This window comes from Peromyscus maniculatus, chromosome 21 (assembly GCF_049852395.1).
Source record: "Peromyscus maniculatus bairdii isolate BWxNUB_F1_BW_parent chromosome 21, HU_Pman_BW_mat_3.1, whole genome shotgun sequence".
NCBI classification, from domain to species: Eukaryota; Metazoa; Chordata; class Mammalia; order Rodentia; family Cricetidae; genus Peromyscus; species Peromyscus maniculatus.
Genome location: NC_134872.1, coordinates 45,022,526 through 45,041,204, shown reverse-complemented (window position 1 = coordinate 45,041,204; position 18,679 = coordinate 45,022,526). Strand labels below are relative to the sequence as shown.

The following is an 18,679-nucleotide window of genomic DNA, read 5'->3' as shown; positions in this document are numbered from 1 at the left end:
ATCTTAAAAATCAGTAAGTAAATAAGGAAGTGTGTCATGAGCAGCATGCCGGGCGAACTATTATGTAATCTCTATGAAGCTTGGCATCTGCCACAAATGTGCACTGAAGCCCGTGACTCTACCTGTGAAGGAATAAGTCCCTGACAGCACCATGGGGCCGGAGACTCGCTTCTGTCCTCTGTCTTCTCCAAACTCCTGTCTCTGAGCTCAGCATCCCCCAGGTAACCTGCTCCAGGCTCTCAAGCCAGGCTGACCACTGGCAGTCATGATGCCACCAGGGCCCCCAGGCATCAGCACCAACTGACACCGCTTCTGAGCAAGGATGCCATCTGCTGTTTCCTTTGCCACCCTGGTTACTCATCCTCAGGTTCCCCCAACAGACAGGTCAACCCATCCTGTAAGCAAGGCTAATGCACACCCTCATGATACTCCCCAGGCTCTCATGTTTGAGGCTGGGATCCTTCCCACGAGAGGAATCAGACCCAGCAGAGTGGACACCCGACCATATTTGTCCCACAGATATTCACGCCCACCTGGAAGCAGAGGCTGAGGCCAGGTGAGCTCAGGAGAAGACGGTAGGTATCTCGGAGGGGCCCATGCACTTTGCTGCCTTGCTGCTGTGCATAGAAAAATAAGGTCCAGTAGGGGACGGTGCCTGTTTGCAGCACACTGTTCAGACTCCCCTGCCGCAGACGCCTGTGCGGTGGAGGACAGAGCGGGCAGTCACAGGGGCTCTCACCTCTTCCCCCTTCTCCCCACAGCCACCCTGACATCTGCGGCAGGATCCTGGCCACAGCATGCCCGGCGCTGGGCTCTGCAGCTGTTGGGGTGTCTGCCCTGCTGCTTGGGGCCACCATCTTCCGGCCGCTGGAGAAACAGGCAGAAGCTCAATCCAGGGACCGGTTCCAGCTGGAAAAGCTGTGCTTCCTAGAGAACTACAGCTGCCTGGACCAGCAGGCCAGGAGAAGTTCGTGCAGGTGAGGGAGTGAGGAAGGGTGGGACAGGAAGAGCAGGAAGGTGGTGGAGGGGCCAAGGGCAGGTGCAGAGCCACCACCCAGAGGCTGAATCCTGTTTGGAGAGAGGGTGGTGAGAACTGGAGCCTGGTGAAGCCTAGTCCAGAGCCTGACCCTCGTCTACAGCTAGACCACTGTATGGCCTTGATCAAATCCCTTGCCTAAGAGCTTCCCATCCAAATACAAGGATCTGAGTTGAATGCCCAGAACCCACATGAAAAATCCAGGTGTGGGGCAAGCGAGCCAGCTCAGCTGGCAAAGGAATTTTCCATCAAGCCTGGAGACCGGAGTTCAACCCAGAGCACATTTGTTAACCCAGCACCGGGGAGGCCAAGACAAGCAGATCCCTAGGGCTATCTGGCCAGCCTTGACAAATAGGCAAGACCCACTCAAGCCGGTGAGAGAAGTGGTCTCAGAAAACATGGCGGAAGGCTGGAAGACAGCTTAGTGGGCAAGAGTACTTTCTTTGGGGACCTGATTTGAATTCCCAGCACCCAGGTAAAACTCTGGTATGATGGCAAGTACATGTGACCCCAGCATTGGACAGGAAGGGAGTTGGGTCCCCCAAGAGCTCATTGGCCAGCCCAGGGGCACACTTCCAGCTTGGTGAGAGACCCAAGGCAATGGGGTGGGAAGTGATAGGAAGACACAGGCATCCTACCCAGGCCTCCTCTGAGCACACTCACACATTCAGAAATGTGCACCAAAGAGAGAAGAAGGGAAAGACGGGGGTGGGGGAGGAGAGAGAGAGGAGAGAGGGGGAGGGAGAGAGAAAGACTAAAGAAGCAAAACTAGGGCTGGAAAGATGGCTCCATAGTTAAGAGCAGTGGATGCTCTTCCAGAGGATGCAGGTTCAATTCCCAGCACCCACATAGGGGATCCTGTGAGCACCAGGCTCACATGTGGTACAAAGACATACATGCAGGAAAAATGTACATACACATAAAATAAAATAAATCTTTTAAAAAAAAAAAAAGAAGAAGGCTGATGGCTCTGAGGAGTGACACCTGCAACTGACCTCTGACCTCCACATGTATATGCACACAACTGTCTGCACATACCCAAGCATGTATCACACACACACACACACACACACACACACACACACACACACACAAGGGTGCTGTCTGTGCTCCTGGATGGAGACACAGATAAAGGTGAGGACCAGCTGTCATACTAGACTCGCTCCCTCACTGAGCTGGTGGACAATGGCCAAGCACAGTTGGCAGAGTGATGACTGGCCATTAGTGAGCGTCTCTGACATGTGTTGAGGGGTGGGGGACCAGACCTCTGTTCCATTGTGGCTCCCCATCATGGGGCTGAGCACACATGGGTGTTTTCTCCCAGCTGTCTACTGCGATCAACATCTCCAACTTAGAGGTGAGAGCCGAGGCCCAGGGAGATGCAGGGTGTGGACCAGGGCTCAGTCACTGGCTGAGGCAGAACTCACACCCATGCTTCTTGCTGGGGTACCCTTTACTCTTCACTGCACAAATTAGCACACACATTGGGGGCAAGGTACTGTCGAAAGTGAGAGTTCTCCAGGTAGTGTCCATGGACCACCACCACTTCCACCACCTCCAGCACCTCCACCACCAGCACCTCCACCACCACCAGCATCATCACCACCACCACCAGCAGCACCTCAACCACCACCAGCACCTCCACCACCACAGGCAGCACCTGAGAGCTTATCAGGGAATCAAGTTGCAGACCCACTCAGACCTGCTGACTCAGGGACTGAATGAGGTCGCCAGGTGATGCTGAGACCCCGAGACTTCTCTTGGAACTGAGAGCAGCTGATCTCCAAGATGAGGTGTCAGCAGAGGGTGCTGCCTCTGATTTTCCAGGATCAGAGCATTCCTTACTCCATGCACACGTTTTACTCAGTGATGGTGCTCATCTTCAGGCACCCCAACGTCCCAGGAGTGAGCCAGAGACAGGGACACCTGAAGTCTTCTGCCTCAGCCCTGGGCTGGAGGTGGAACCAGGAATGAGCAGTGGACAGACTGGTCAGGCTCAAACTGGTTCTGCAATTAAGGACAAGGATCTAGGTCTGTCGGCCAGTGTGTAGGACCAGGGACTCGATAGGAAACTTGTCCCTCAAAGTCCTCAGTCTCCTGACAGGGCAAGCAGAGCTTGGAGGCAGAGAAATGCTGGAGTAACATTTGGAGGAAACCCAGTCCTGGGAAACTCACACGCTGAGCCATGAACACGGAGCTGAATGCAGTATTCAAACATGACTCCGTGAGGACACCTGTAAACCTGCCTCTTTCTCCTTCACCATCCGATCCTCAGAGACAAAGATGCCGCAGCCACTTGAGGCCACTCAGCCACGCTCAGAGCCCCTTCTCCACAGGACAGAGGGCCTGGAGGTGCAGAGGGAGAGTCAGAGACCCGGGAACATGCTGTCCCCAAGAGTGGGGTCTCCAGGGAAAGGACATGCTCTGAAATGTCTGGACCAGCTCTCTGCATGTGTGGGAAAGAGGAAGGTCTTAAGAAGCCAGTTCCTGCCCAAGTGAGAGCCAGGAGGCCTCCACCCAGCAAGTGGAAACCAGCTCCCACAGGAAGGGAGGCAGGAGTGGCCACCATACTTCCCATGCCCCACCCCCCCCCACGTCCCTGCACACACACACCCCCCCCGCGCCCCCGCACCCCTTTGGAGCACTGCTGGGGAACAAGAATGAGCTGGTGCTGCCCTGGGACAAGTTTCCAGCTAGAGGAAAGAGGGCCAGAGTTGGAGAGAGGGAGCCCTGCCCTAGAAACACAAAACACAGACACACAAACCATACACACCCGTGTAACACAGAGCCCTGCACAGCACACAGACAACACACTGTGTGCCCACGCAGCCTCTCTCCCCGGTCCCTGGTGTAACTTCTTCTGCAGGCGTGGGCTCTGCTCACTAGAGGGCGCTAGAGAGCAAAGTGGCCAGCTCCCATCACATACCCAATGGGAGGGAAGCCCCAGACCCCACCTTCCCAAGCAGACCCTTCCAGAAGTATCCAATGTCAACCTCACCTTGTCCTAACTAATGTATGTGTGTGTGTGTCATTTCTGTCACCAAAAGCATCTCCACGCTTCCTCCTCAGGCCCCTGGCTCTCCACCCATCAGAGCACACACCTCAGTCAGCCTTGGCCACTCAGAGATCATGTTCCCTTCTGTGAAATGGGAATGATGTTGTTTAAGAGACTTATTAAATGTAAGCTCACAAAAGCATCCTCCTGAGAGATGCTTGGTGAGCTCTCAGCGGGCCCTCAGCGATCGTTAGCCCCTCCCCTCCTGACCATGCCACCTCAACCGGTCATCCGGGAAGCCTGGGTGAAAGGTGTGAACCCCAAAGGCAACTCCACCAACCCCCGCAACTGGCATTTCCGAAGCAGTTTCTTCTTTGCAGGCACTGTGGTCACCACCATAGGTAAAGGGCGGGGGAGGGAGGGGCGAGGAGGCAGGGGCCGCCCCAGGCCCTGCTCAGCTTGGGATCGCTTCCAAAAGCCATCGTTGGGAAGAGGATGTGGTTTAAGCCGGTGGTGATGCAGGAAGCAGAGACAGGGGCATGGTGAGACAGTCACAGGAAGGCAGTAAACCCTGCTGCTACGAGACTGGGCTGGGCTCACCTCCGGGGTCCTCTGAGGGGCTGGGCAGAGCCCTTCCTCAGCACAGCTGCATGAAGGCAAGCATGGGTCTCTCTATTGACTTCAGTCCTGGCTGGCAGAGAGCTGGTTCTGGTGTGTTAATGCTCCAACTCTGTGCACCTGGCCATGTACTCTCAGAGAGAGATAGTGAAGAGAGGTCATTTGTGCATGGGGCAGCCCCTCAAAACTGCAGGTGACGTCCCAGTATCCCAAGGAGATGGGATATCGGCAGAAAGCCGACTCCACCCACCCCAGCCTCTCACACAGGCCTCCCTTCCATTCAGTTAAGCCGCAATCCAATCACAAACACCTTCCTTGGCAGTCCAGGAAGAGTGTTAGAATGCGGGTTGGGGTATGAATTTAGATAGAACCCAGGCTTGGCTTCCCAGTTCACTAAAGAGGGACTGGGTTACTATGATTACATAAGGCAAATGGGATAATGGGGTGGCAGTCGGGAGGGTTTCATGGAGGCAGCGTCATTGGAGAAGAGAATTCTGTAAGTAGAGATTGCTCCAGCGGAGGGTAGGATGAGTGCCACGGGAACAACTTCTTGTCCTCCCCCAGGTGGTGGAGACAAGCCTCTGATAGAGCTGCTGACAGAAGGCAGTCGGATCTCTCTCTTCCCCTCACATGCAGACCCCCTTGCCTGGCAGGCTATGGAAACCTGGCGCCCAGCACAGAGGTGGGGCAGGCCTTTTGTGTCTTCTGTGCCCTGCTCGGCATCTCACTCAACGTGGTCTTCCTCAACCAAATGGGCACAGGGCTACGTGCACACCTGACCACACTGGACAGGTGGGAGGACCATCCCAGGCGTTCCCAGGTAGGATGGTATCTTCCGGAGCCCCTGGGACAGACAGCTTGCAAATGTAGAGATGAGCTTGGGTGTATGAGGTTAAGGGCAGACACCCGAGAGAGTTCAGAACAGGGAGACACGAAGAAGAATGATTCAGTCTGCACGGGGCATGACCTCAAAGTTCCCTGCAACACATGAGAGCATGGAGGCGACTTGCCAAGAGCTGAGGGCCAGATACTGGGTACGACTTCTCCGGGAGGACTGTGCCCAGCTGCCAGGTAGTTCTTTGGAGCAGAAGTTTGAGTATCATGTCTCCATGATCATCATGGACTTCCAACATCCTTTTGCGTGGTTCAAAACAGTCTCTAGGCCACCCAGTGAGCCTAGAGCTCACTGCCACAGAAGGACCTAGGACATCTCGGTAATAGCAGTCTCATCCCAGACCTGAGTCCCTGAGAGAGCCTATGCAAGTGTAATCCGCAAGTTCAAAGGGGTCTCCCTCCTCGACCAATTAACACATCCCCTGCCCTGGGAGGCCTGGCACAGGCTTATCACCCGACCCAGTCCACACCCAACTCTTCCCAGACCTTCCCCATACATTCCCAGACCCTTCCAAGTGTTCTCAAAGGCAGAACCACCCTTCTCAGCTCCTGCAGGTCCTGGGCCTTACTCTGTTCCTGACCCTGGGGACCCCGGTGATCCTCATCTTCCCAGCCATGTTATTCAGCCATGTGGAGGGCTGGAGCTTTGGCGAAGGCTTCTACTTTGCCTTCATCACCCTCAGCACCATTGGCTTCGGGGACTACGCTGTCGGTGAGAATGAGATAATTAGGTACCCTGGTGGGTACTCACTAGAACCTGGGGTATGTGGAGGTACCAGGAGAGGCTGGTTATCTCTGGGACCCCTGTGGACTCTTGGTGGCATCCTCAGAAGTCTCTGCTTTTTCTGTCACTGGTCCTTCTTATGAGGACCAGGGAGAGAACACCCCATGGAATCTGGGGGTAGCTGTGCCCTCAGACACCAGTCATCACCTTCCCTGGCAGGCACAGACCTCAGCAAGCATTACATCACCATGTACCAGAGCCTGGCAGCTGTATGGCTCCTCCCAGGGCTGGCATGGCTGGCAGTGTGCTCAGCCTGGGGTTCCTGCTTCTGCACAGATGTCCCCGTCTCTGGCTGCTCATCAGAGGCCTGGACCTCAGGGATGAAGGAGACCCTGACCCTGACCCCAGACCTCAGGAAATCCCCAAGTGTTCCAGCCACCCAACCTGCCTCACCACCCCCAATCCCACGTCACCCCCTGCCCTTCCTCTCCAACCCACACACTTCCCAGAAAGGGTGGTCAGTAATTCTCCAAAGAGAGAATGGAAACAGGTGTGCCTACACAGTAATTTAGGGGAGATGCAGAGACAAAAATCAGAGACTTACGTGAGTGAATATTTGCACGCTGGCCTAGGAGTCCCTTTCTTTCCCTGGTCTCCCAGAGAACCCAGAAGAACCTACATCATCGCCACCTCCACACACCAGCAGCAGTCCTTAGGCTGTGACAGAGACGGAGCTGGTTCTTGTGTTAGTTGCTGCAGACACACTGGCACTCCACAAGCCCCCACTTTGCGCCAGGGCCCCACCAGGTCTGGGGACAGTAACTGTCCTACCCTTGCTGGGTCTTCAGTCTGGAAGGACTGAGCCCCAGTGCCTCACCCCCAGAGCTCTGACTGACTGGAACAAAACTGGGGAGAAGGAGCGTTCAGAGCGGGGACCGGGGGACCGGAGCTGGGCACGCACCCAGGGGCACAGCTGGTGCACACAGGAAACTGCCCTCAGGATTCTTGCAGCTGCAGGACTCTGAACTCAGAGGCTGCCTGTCAGCACTCTCCCGCTCTCCTGGGCCACAAGTGAAAAGGATTTTCCCCCAACAAGGCTTGGGATCTCTTCTGGGTGTTCCACCACTTTCCTGAAAATGACCCATGGGGCATTCCTGGTCCTCACTATTCCTCTTGAGAAGCTGAAGGGGCAGTAGATCCCAGGAGCCTTACAGAATAAGTTTCCAGGGCCTAGGCTCCCATGGGAATACACTCTCCATTCGCACCTAGTCCTTCTGCCAGATTTCAGCACCGTGGGCCAGAAGGGAGGAGAGGCTGGCCCATCTGCCCCAATGTCCAGTATTAAAAGGCTTAGGAGCTAGCTCTGCCTTGAATGTCCTCTCTCCCCAGCCACAAGGAGGTTTCTAAGTGTCTGTGTGTTTGCAGCATTGGGGATGTCCAGGATGTTGAGGGGAGCCCCTGGGAAGAACCCACATCCGTGGAGAGATTCTCTACACACACACACACACACACACACACACACACACACACACACACACACACACACCGGCCTGGAGTTAACAGCCACTCAGGAAAAGACTGAAATCTGAAGGCTTCCATCAGCTCTATACATGCTGGCCCTGCCTCTGCTCTGGGTGAATGGGAACTCAGAGACCTCCTCCAGAGCAGCAAGGATCGCCTGGGATCACGTGTTCTTGCCTCCCATACACACAGACAAAGCCTAGCTGGGGCCTTTTATTTGGAGAGCACCTACTGTAGGGGAACCTAGTGTGGTGCTGACCGCAGGCATTTGGAGGAAGCCCCTGGTCTCACAACTTAGACAGGAGCCCTGTGACAATAGTTTCTCTTCCACTCTGGATTGCAGAAGTCCTTTCCTCTGAAGGGAAGCACTGGGGGGGGGGGGGGGGGGGCGGGTAGAGGTCCGGGTCCCTCGCCTGTGACTACCTGGAAGCCCTTCCTGTCCCCCTGATGTTGAAGTGGGCACCCCAACTCCCTGGCGAGTTATTTTTTTGTCACTGGGATTGGATCCTTGAGGGTGGGCAGGGTTGCACTCCTCCTCGGCGGCGGGAAGCAGGCCACAGGCAAGCAGGCGTTTGCTTAGAGAAAAGCTCCTCCCGGCCTTTCCTGCCCTTTCCCGGTTCCTGTCTACCAGAGCGCTCCTGGGCTCTGGCCTCTCCACCATGTGCGGACCGCGATCTCCTAAGGCACCCTGTTGGGCCCGGGGCTGTCGGGTACCAGGCACAGGGCTCCTCTTGCTCACCTACCTGGCTTACTTGGTGCTGGGTACCGGTGTGTTCTGGGCACTGGAAGGTCCTGTGGCCCGGAACTCCAGCCGCATCTTCCAGCGCGACAAGTGGATGCTACTACAGAACTTCACGTGTCTGGACGGCCCATCGCTGGACCTGCTGATACGGGTTAGGGGACTAGTGGAGCCAGCCTGGGAAAGAAGGGGTGGGGTGGGGGCGTAGGGGGCGGGAGCTCACAGCAGGGATGAAGATGGTTATCCCTTAGAGAGGTGGAGCAGCCAGGCTTGGGGAAAACAGGGTTGTGAGGTTGGGGGTGGGTAACCGCGGGGATGGGCTGGACCCAGTGCAAAGCGGCTAGGTCTCCGGCTCTGTCTTTAAGGTAGTGAGAGGGCAGTACTAGCCCTGTAGGAAGACCCGTCCAGAACACAACCATAAGGAATACAGAGGTGCGCTTCCCTGGGTCACAGGCTGCAAGGCTGTCCGATGGGGTCATGATGGGGACAGGTAGCATTTGGTCTGGTCAGCCTTGTGTGGGGCTTACTGAGACAAAGGGCCAAGGATGAAAGGCCACACCTAGTCTTTCAAAGGACAGGGGAGGAGCAAATACCTTGGGGGGCGTGGCCAGACTCTAAGGAGGACCGTGACCTGGTGGGAGCATGGGAACTTGGGAGAAAGGGCTCAGCCTGTGCCTGTGGGTAAAATGGGGCTCAAGTATGCTTGTCTGGGCCGGGCCCAGAGCAAAGGTAAGAGGGAGCTGAGAGTTACGGGACTTGGACTGGACCCAGGGCTAAGGTCACTTTACCTGAAACATTTGCACATTAAGAGCAGACACCCTCCCCACCTGCAATCCAGGCAGGGATGAAAAAGGGGCGGAGCAGGGGAAAGTGCAGAGGTCACTGAGTCAGAGGCTCCTCAGAGGATGAGGATGCTACAGGGTCTGGAGGCAGGAAATGGCTCATGCTGGCAGGGCTTCCCCTGGAGAGCTCTTCCTGCTCCCCCCCCCCTCCGTGGACCAAGGGGCTGGCAGCTGAGCTAATCAGCGTTTGCATTACTATTCTACTCCACATCCCTCTGTCAAGGGCAGGGACAGAGCGCTGAGACCCACAGGCCTCAGTGCAGAATCTTCACTCTCCATTACAGAGAGGGGCAGGACCTGTGTCCCCAAATCCTTAAACTGAAGCCAAATCCCCTTTGGGAAGAGAAAATTGTCGGGCGGGGCAGAAGGAATGGCGAGTAGAGGTGGATCTGGAGCTAGCTAGGGGCTGTCTGGCCATCACCAGTAAACGCTCCCGTTGCAGCCTTTCCCTTGCCCAGCCCCTGTCACAAGTCTCACGAGCAGATACCTCCATCCCCATTAGGAGATGAACCATGGCTCCACTTAGAGATGGAACAAGGCCCAGAGAGATTTAATATCCATGCAAGGCTGCACAGCCAGGAGCGGAGGCTGTCAATCACCCGGAGGCTGCTTTTGTGTAGCCCTGTGTACCTGGACACTTCTCAGATTCCCATGCTTTTATGTCCAGGGCACAGTATGAGCTGCCAGCCTCTGCTCCTGCTGCCCTGCCTTCTGAAAGCCTTCTCAGTGGGAAGACCCTCCGAGCAAGCCCAGCTGAAGTGACACTCCCCCACGAAGCCTTCTGCCTCTGCAGTGTGGTATCCCTAAGAAGACAGCAGCTGTTCACCACTGTTAGTGTTCCATTTTACAGATGAGGAAACTGAGGTGTGAAGAAACTGAGGACCTCCTACACAGTCTCCTTCGTACCCAAAACAGTCACGATGGCCCCATATCAGTGTTAACTCAGTTCTCCTGTTCCACTGAAGACTGAGGTCATGTCTGCCATCTGGAACATCTGCCTATTGCTTCCTTCAAGAGGAGGACTGAGCTAGACAGCAAATGAGTAGTTAAGCCTGTGAGATAGCCTAGAACCCACCCTGACCTGGCTCTAGGATAAGGAGGAGAAGGGGTTGTCCCCATGATCTCTGCCTCTGTGGACCCCCTGGTTAGTAGAAGCAGTGATTCTTTGCCCCAAACAGACTTGGAATAAGGAGGGAGATATTGTGTGAGTTTTTCTGGGGACACATGAAAAAGCCTTTTCAAGCCAGATAGGGCACCAATGGTTGACCAAAGAAACAATCCCGCCCACTTCTAGCTGGGTGAACCAGTGAGTTATTGGGGTTACTAACAGGAATGTGGGTGACTCAAAGGCAGCCACATCACGGAAACGTCCACCCCAACAGGAGTGACACCTCACATCCCTAGAGCTCACTACACAACTTGTAGGCGGCTCTACTGAAGAGTCCCCCCTCCTCGGCAGTTGTTACTGTGAAGTTTAACTTGGGGGAGGGGCTTGTGGCTGCTGTAACTTTCTGAGCCTGTAAGTCATGGGAGCTTCTCTCCTCTCTTCAGGAGGAAGTGCATCACTTTGGGGAAACTGTCTACACAACATGAGGCCCTGTAAAAGTGTGGGTGTAGGTGTGGCTATAGACCTAGGTGTGAGCGTGCAGGGGCCCAGTCTCCCTCCCAAGATCCTGTTGATCACTGCAGCATCTCCCCCAGGGCATCATCCAAGCATACAAAGATGGGACCCACCTCCTGGACAATACCACCAGCATGGGGCGCTGGGAGTTTGTGGGCTCTTTCTTCTTTTCCGTATCCACCATCACCACCATCGGTAAGGGCAGAATGGGGACAAGCTGGTGGGTGTTGGGAGGTAGCCTCACCCTGAGGGGCCAGTGGTGGCATTCCAGAGAGTGTCACAGGGTGTCATCCCTGTAAAGCCGTCATATCAACAAGCACACTCCCACCCTCCTGCTGCAGTATCTCATGCCTCAGGACCTGTGGACTTGGTTTCTGCATTTCATCAGATACCAGGGGAACTGCATGCATATTCCAGTTTGGGGACTGCTGCCCTGGAGGACTTTGGTCCCCCAGCCCAGCCCCATAGACCCTCCCAGCCCACCAGCACCCCTCAGTCCCTATCACTGTCCTCCAGACACATTTCCCCTCCAGAGCCTGGCTGAGGTGGAACCTGTCTTGAAAGCACCTGAAGCTGTTGTGTGCAAACAGTGTGGACAGAAAGCCCTGGATCCCAGGAAACATTTCTGGTCGGCTCTGGTACCCTCGTCCTCAGCATCACCTGCATGACCCAGGACTGTCCACCGGGTGGCAGGCTCACACCACTGAAGGCTCTGGCTCCATCTTCCCTCTTCCCTGACCAGCATCCTTTTGAGCCTGGCCTTATCTTCCCAGCTCCCCACCCCCACCCCCCACACCCCACACACACCTCCAGAACACCACCTCTACTCGGGCCATGACTGATCTCAGCACTTGAGAGGGGGAGGCAAGAGGATCAGGAGCTCAAGGTTACATAAAAAGTTTGAGGCCAGCCTGGGCAACACAAAACCTTGTTTTAACACAAACAAAATAAAACAGGAGTGGAAAGGGGGCAGAAGATCCAGAGAAAGAGACCTCTGAGGTTCTCAGGCCAGATGCCCACATGGCAATCTTCCATCATGAGTCATCCCACTCAGCCGGGTACCCACTCAAAGCTCAGGGGTTCACCTCCCCACCAGTATGTCCCCACTGTGGCCTCTCATTACACCAAGGCCAGTGAATGCCTGCAGCCCATTTTAAGCTCCAGAAAGCAGGCTCAGACAGATTAAGGCCTTTGCCCAGGTTCCCACAGTCTTGCAGGGGTCAGAGCCCAAGAAGCGGAGCCAGAGAGCTAGCTCCTCAGGCCGCCTGTGACCTGATGTGCCAGCCCCACTCTATCTCACCATCAGATCTGGGTAGGCAGCCAGCTGCTCCCCCCCACACCCCAGTGTGGGAGTGGAACAAGAGGCCACAGCGACTATGCCCAGAGCTGGAGGAAGGGTCCCCTTAAATACCCCTCCCTCCTGCATCAGGCTACGGCAACCTGAGCCCAGAGACCATGGCTGCCCGTCTCTTCTGCATATTCTTTGCTCTCGTGGGGATTCCGCTCAACCTGGTGGTGCTCAACCGGCTGGGCCATCTTATGCAGCGAGGGGTGCACCGATGTGTCCAGCGGCTGGGGGGCAGCTGGCAGGTGAGACTGCAGGACCCTGGATGAGTCAGCTCCAGATGGGGGGCTGTGGTGGAAACGGAGTGCGGAGCCAGAAGGAGTGCGATCAGGAAGATGAAGTGGGTGTTGAGGTTGTGGGAGCAAAGCCCAGAAGAGGGTCTTTGATCGTTAAGGTGTCCATGGTGGGCACAAGACGGCTGGGAGGACTCAAAGCCACCAAGGCTTTTGGAAGGAAATGTGGGGGGACACAAAGCTGGAGAGGTGGGCGTGGGGGCATGCCCTTCCTGCTGCTCAGGACAGAGCCGCAGACGGTTGCCGTGTGCTGCAGGACCCCGCGCAGGCACAGTGGCTGGCGGGCTCGGCGGCGCTGCTCTCCGGCCTCCTGCTCTTTCTGTTGCTGCCTCCACTTCTCTTCTCCCGCATGGAAGGCTGGAGCTACGTGGAGAGCTTCTACTTCTCCTTCATCACACTCAGCACCGTGGGCTTCGGCGACTACGTGATCGGTGAGTGGCCCTGGGATGAAGAGGCCATGACCCAGTTGCCCGGACCTGCCTGGGAGTGCGCTGCGGGGGCGGGGGTGTCTCACGTGGGTGGCTTGGTGGGCCTGGGGCACCGCTTTCAACCTAAGTAGGCTCTGTCCTTTCCCAGGGTGGTGGGTTGTGATTTCTCAGGTCCTGCCTGCCAGTGTGGAGCTGTCCTCCAAAGCTATGGGCTTAATCGGCGCCCTAGAGGGACACAGAGCCCTCAGACCTCCCTCACTTCTCCATGCATCCCATTCCCACCCACCCAACCCCGGCGAGGACCCTAGTGAAACAATCGGGGAACTCAGAGCACCCAGTCTCCCTTGGGCCTCAGGAGGAAATGACAGTCAATGTAAGTCTGCCAGGAAGGCCGGGAAAGGGGTCCATTAGTGCTGTCCCCTGGGGCCACGCAGGCACCCCAGAGACGCTGACTTTGCAGGAAACAGTGGAGGCAAGCGTGAGGAAGGTGTCAGTGGAGGAACAGTGGCTCCAGGCAGCCTCAGCATCTCTCTGTCTCTGTCTCTGTCTCTTGTCTCTCTCTGTGTGTCTCTGTCTGTCTGTCTATCTCTGTCTCTGTCTCTGTTTCTGTCTCTCTCCCCTACTGGCACTGAAAAGATCCAAGAGTAAAGGCCACAGGTTTCTTCACTACCCGGGGCAGCCTTGGCCATGACTCTGGGATGAGGAGGGACTGTCATGATAACTTTCTCCTGGGCTGGGAGCTGGGGGACTAAACATCCTCCCCACTCTTTCTAAGTTCTCAATGAGAAACCAAAGTTTGCCTCCACCAAAGCTCCCCTCGGGGAATCCTTGGATTTACTGAGCACGGGTGAGGGGTCACAGGCAGGAGCATGGGTGACACTCAAGTGTCTGCCCTGGAAGGTTTTCATCCAGCACGGATGGTGACCTCACTGTGGCTATAGGGATGGAGCCCTCCCCTCGTCCTCCCCAGCCCACGTATTCTCACCCTCCGAGACACCCTGGACCACGTGCAGTTAGGGCAGCCTTGCATACAGTTGGCTGGAAGGAGTGGCTGGATACTCGGGCGAGGGTCCGATGGCTCTCCCCACCACCCCTTCTGAGAGAGAAGGTCGTCAGTCCACAAGATCAGCAGTCCAGCTGATCCATGAAGATGGTGGCAGTTTGGCTCCTCAAGGATGGTCCTATACAATGGGGCCCTCCCCACACTCCTTCAGGGCACTGTTGGGACAAGACAAACCACTCACTCAGCCAGCAGCTCAGAGTGAGTGTCACCCAAGAGGCCAAGCCATTTGCCTGAGACAGCTCAGGGAGATACAACTTCTAATCTGTTTCTTCCCACAATTCAAGCTGTCCTAGAACCCTCTCTGGGCCTCAGTATCCCTAACTGTAAAGGATCCAGCTTGGGCCTCGCTGGGGACCCCATCACCGCTTCCTGGCCTCTGGGTTCAAGGTCCTCTGCCTTAGGCCTCTCCTCCCCTGAGGGGAGGGTCTCATATGGGGGGGGACTGCTATCTCAGCCTGGTCTTCTCCAGCCTGTGGCTCAGGAAGAAGTGACTTGGACAGATTCTTCCAAATGGGTCAGATGCCTACCTCATCCCCATAGAGGGGACATGTGTCTGAGGAGAGCTACAGCCAGCAACGTGGAGGTCCAGGCTTGCCTCCCTCGGCACAGGAGACACTCCTGGAAGCTGTCTTCTTTCTGTTGTTCCGCCATCAGGAAAAAGCTGCATGAGCTGGGCCCTGCACAGCCCCGAAGGGTTCCCATCCACACACAGCATAATGAGGCTTGGCACTCAGGGGGTCATGCACCCTCTAGTCTCTCCCCTTGGCACTTCAGGCCATATGCCATGCCTAGCTTTTCTGAAAACCTTCAGGGTTTCCCACAGTCTTAGGGTGGAACTCACATTATACAACTAAATACAGGTGTGTGGTTAACCCTGCCGTCCCAGTGCTTAAGAAAGCAGAGACAGAAGAATCTAAGTTCAAAGACGGGTCTACATTAGAAGACACTGTCTCAAAATCAAGCTAGGCAGAATTCTCTAGACATGGGCACGCTGGAAATGGGAGGAAAGGCATCAGTCAGCCTCCAGGAGGGGCAGAGACACGGCATAACCTGTCTGACTATAGGAGTGAGGTTGCCATCAGGGTCTCTGCCCAGGAAGCTGCTCTGTGAACGGGCAGGACAGTCTGCTTGGCCTCCTGCTCTGAAGCTCCCTGCCCTGAGCCCAGTCCAAAGTCCTGGAGGCCACAAGGGCTGCTGGGAGAACAGAGCTGCGTGCTGAGGTCCTCGAAGCTGTTCATTATCTCTGTACCTTTGCACACAGAGAGGCCCTGGCTCCTTCATCTGCAAGGCCCCCGGCTTAGGTCCATGGAGAAACTGAGGCCTGGAGAAGGGCAGGGAGGTGCCTAAGGCCAACCACACTTGTTCTGAAAACCTGCACACCTCTTCTGCAAATCTCAGCTCTCCTGATCCTTTAGGGATGGAGCAACTGCTTTCTTGAGTGGAAATGCTGACCCCATAAACACACACACACACACACACACACACACACACACACACACACACACACACCTGGTCATGGGATGCCATTTTCCCTACCTGAAGCCAGTAGTCAGAGTCACCTAAAGCCCAGCCACAAGCTCCTCCTCCCTCATCCGCAGTTGCGTTAGCCGCTCAGCTGCCAACTCCTGTGCCAAACATTAAACCAAGGGGAGAAAAGGCCTCCGGCTTCTGTGCCCAGGAGCAAAAGCTCCACTGATCTCATTTGGTACCCAGAGGAAGCAAACAATCGGTCTCATAACTCTATCAACTTAATGCTGGCTGCCAGCCAGGGCCCATGACACAGGCCAGGTCTGAGGTAGGGCCAACAGACCGGATGGAGGATGGCCCCAGGCAGGACTGGCTGTGAGATCTGCCTACTAGGAGCACTATGAACGTCCTCCCGGTCAGATGAGGAAGGCAAGCCAGGTCCCTGGGAAGCAGACAGAAGAGGAACATGCTGCAGAGCAGGCCTCGGTCCCTTTCCTGGGCCACCAGCTGACCCAGTATGTCAGGGCATCCAGGGACAGCCACAGCGAACTGCTCCGGTCTGGGAGTGTTCTGCACCCGGTGGCTTTAGGCTGCGTGACTCTAGAGACAGTGTTGGGAAAGGCCTCTTCTGTTAGCCAAGAGAGCGGCTCCCAGCAGAGACACTCGGGCTTCAACAGTGTGACGGGGAGCCAGGCTCGTCTCTAAGGAGGGACATCTGAGCAAACACATAAAGATGAGTGGAAAAGAACAGGTCAAGAGCAGCTGAAAGAAGAGCCACGGGGAGCTGAGGGAACCGCCGGTACCAGGGTCCTGAGAAACAGGGAAGGATGGGAACGACAGAGGGGCATGCTGGAGAAGTTAAGCAGGCCTGGAAGTCAGGCCTTAGCTGGTTTCTAAAGGGGAGTGGGGTGAGGGGGTGGGGTACTGCCTTCCCTTGTCACAGGTGCAGGGTGCTCAGAGGGCACTCACAGCCGCTAGGAACTGAGGCAGGACACTCTCCAGCTGCCTCATACTTCTTTCTAAACTCCCTGGCTCCCACAACCCGCCCCATTTCAGCCTACACAATAATGAGGCAGATGGGATGGGGCTGCTGTACAGTGGGAAGAGCATCCCATGAGGTCCTGGGCTTGATCCCAGCACACAAAACTGGGTGGTGCCACACACCTATAATCCCAGCATTCCAGAGGCAGAGGCAAGGAGGATCAGAAGTTCAAGGCCAAACAGGACTCCATGAGATCCTGTCTCACAAATAACTAAGCAGGGGCTGGAGAGGTGGCCCGGGGGTGAAGAGCCCAGGCTGCTCGTGCAGAGGACATGGGTTCCGTTTCCAGCACCCACGTGGTGGCTCACAACCATCTGTAACTCCAGTTCTGGGGGATCAGACACTCTCTTCTGACCTCCCCAGGCACCAGGAATGCACACAGTGCATAGACATACATGTAGGCAAAACATTCATACATATAAAAATAAAGTTTAAAAATATTTTTTAATAAACACAAAATAAAAGCTGAACACAGTAAACAGAACAAGTAAAGGTTCATCTCCAGATATAAAGTGTCAGTTAATCCCAGAGGCTTCCTGGAATCTCAGACTGGCAGCCACAGACTGGGAATGTCATGTCTGTGGGCGTCCTGCATTCCACTCACCTCATCGGTCACTCAGGCCTCCCAGTTCTGTCCAGCTGCCACCTCCTCTGGCCTTGCCTTTTCCCCAGGGATGGACCCCTCTCGAAACTACCCAATATGGTACAAGAACATCGTCTCCCTATGGATCCTCTTTGGGATGGCCTGGCTGGCCCTGATCATCAAAATCATCCTGTCCCAGCTGGAGACACCAGGGGACATGTGCACCTGCTCCCTACGCTGCTCCAAGGGCAACATCAAGTGCCGAAGCTGGAGCGGGGCCAAGAAGGGGACCACGGCGTCCAACCACCAGGCATCATGTCTGGAACCTTCCACTCAGGTTATGCGACATGAGGAGGACAGCTAGCTGTCTTCCAGGATTGCTGGATCTCTGATTTTAAGCATGATTTTCTGTGCCTCCCAACTAGGTACAGGTAGAAGATTCAAGTTCATCCAATACGCTGTGCAACAACTTATGGGATGTGACTTTGGGAACGGAGTGTGCTCCTCTTTGCCTATTTCTTTCTTCTAGCCTTCTGTAATGCTGACATGGTGGCAAGAGGCCCAGCAGCCATGAAGTAGAGGCCAGGATTGAGACTCGTAGCACAGTAGTAGAAGTAGCCTGGAGTCCTGGTCATCACAGAGTCATAACAAACCAGGACTGAACACTGCCTTGCTTCATGTGAGAGCACTAGACGTCGTATTTGGAACTACTGCTTGGGTGTTTCTAGCACAGCGAAATTTAAACTCTAAACGATGTACACATATCCATAAACAGACACAATGGAGGCTAGAACCCACAGAGAGAAACAATGCCAGCCCCAGGTGAGTTTGCCCAGGATGAGTGGAGGCATGGACGGAGGCCAGAGAAGATGCCGGACCTGCCATCCTTGGACCATCTAGAAGAGTTCACAGGGTTTGCTAGTGAGTCCCAGGACTGATCCTGCAGCAGGTGTATGAACCCAGCCAGCTCCTGGATCCTTCCTTGCTCTCTCAAAGTGAGCTGAGCAGCAGCATCCTCCTGGCCCCTGCTTCCTGACTACCTACACAGTGTGACCAACCACCTCCTGTCACCACATCTTCTCACCCGGGATGGACTGTGTCCCCTAAAACTGGGCACCAAATAAACCCTTCCTCTCTTAAGATGACTTTGTCGGGTATCTGTCCCCCAGTGAACAAGTAGCCGTTACAATCATGTATCAGAAGACTGAAGAATTTAGTGCCAGAAAATACCATCACTTTTAACCAGGATGTTGAATTCAACCAGGCTTTAGTGGGGTCAGGCCTGTCTCCTGGCATTAGTGGGTGGTTGGGAAGCCCAGCTTAGGATCATCTCCGCACTCACTCCTGTGTCTGGCATCAGATGGCGGCTGTTGACTGAGACCTTAGCACATGTCTGTGTGGCCTCCTACTGTGACAACATGGAAGGAGCCTCTCAGGGTGAATGCTCTGAGCAAGAGACTGTCCTGTT

General features: G+C 55.4%; 2 protein-coding genes across 2 annotated transcripts in view; both read left to right on the top strand.

Moving 5' to 3' along the window:
* The window catches only part of Kcnk16 (potassium two pore domain channel subfamily K member 16), a 10,372-nt gene extending 3,080 nt beyond the window's left edge, over nucleotides 1-7,292 (top strand). Inside the window, 8 exon segments of the mRNA XM_076557092.1 lie at nucleotides 520-556; nucleotides 762-977; nucleotides 4,317-4,432; nucleotides 5,303-5,469; nucleotides 6,090-6,255; nucleotides 6,487-6,567; nucleotides 6,570-6,784; nucleotides 7,116-7,292. Of these exon segments, the coding sequence (XP_076413207.1) occupies nucleotides 520-556; nucleotides 762-977; nucleotides 4,317-4,432; nucleotides 5,303-5,469; nucleotides 6,090-6,255; nucleotides 6,487-6,567; nucleotides 6,570-6,784; nucleotides 7,116-7,292 (1,175 nt within the window).
* A 1,094-nt stretch (nucleotides 7,293-8,386) lies between these two features.
* Kcnk17 (potassium two pore domain channel subfamily K member 17) lies at nucleotides 8,387-18,351 on the top strand. The gene is made up of 5 exons (XM_006994405.4): nucleotides 8,387-8,681; nucleotides 11,071-11,185; nucleotides 12,420-12,580; nucleotides 12,885-13,059; nucleotides 17,301-18,351. Exons 1-5 carry the CDS (start codon nucleotides 8,448-8,450, stop codon nucleotides 17,573-17,575), a joined length of 960 nt encoding a protein of 319 aa, XP_006994467.3. The 5' UTR covers nucleotides 8,387-8,447; the 3' UTR covers nucleotides 17,576-18,351.
* The last annotated feature ends 328 nt before the right edge of the window (nucleotides 18,352-18,679 follow it).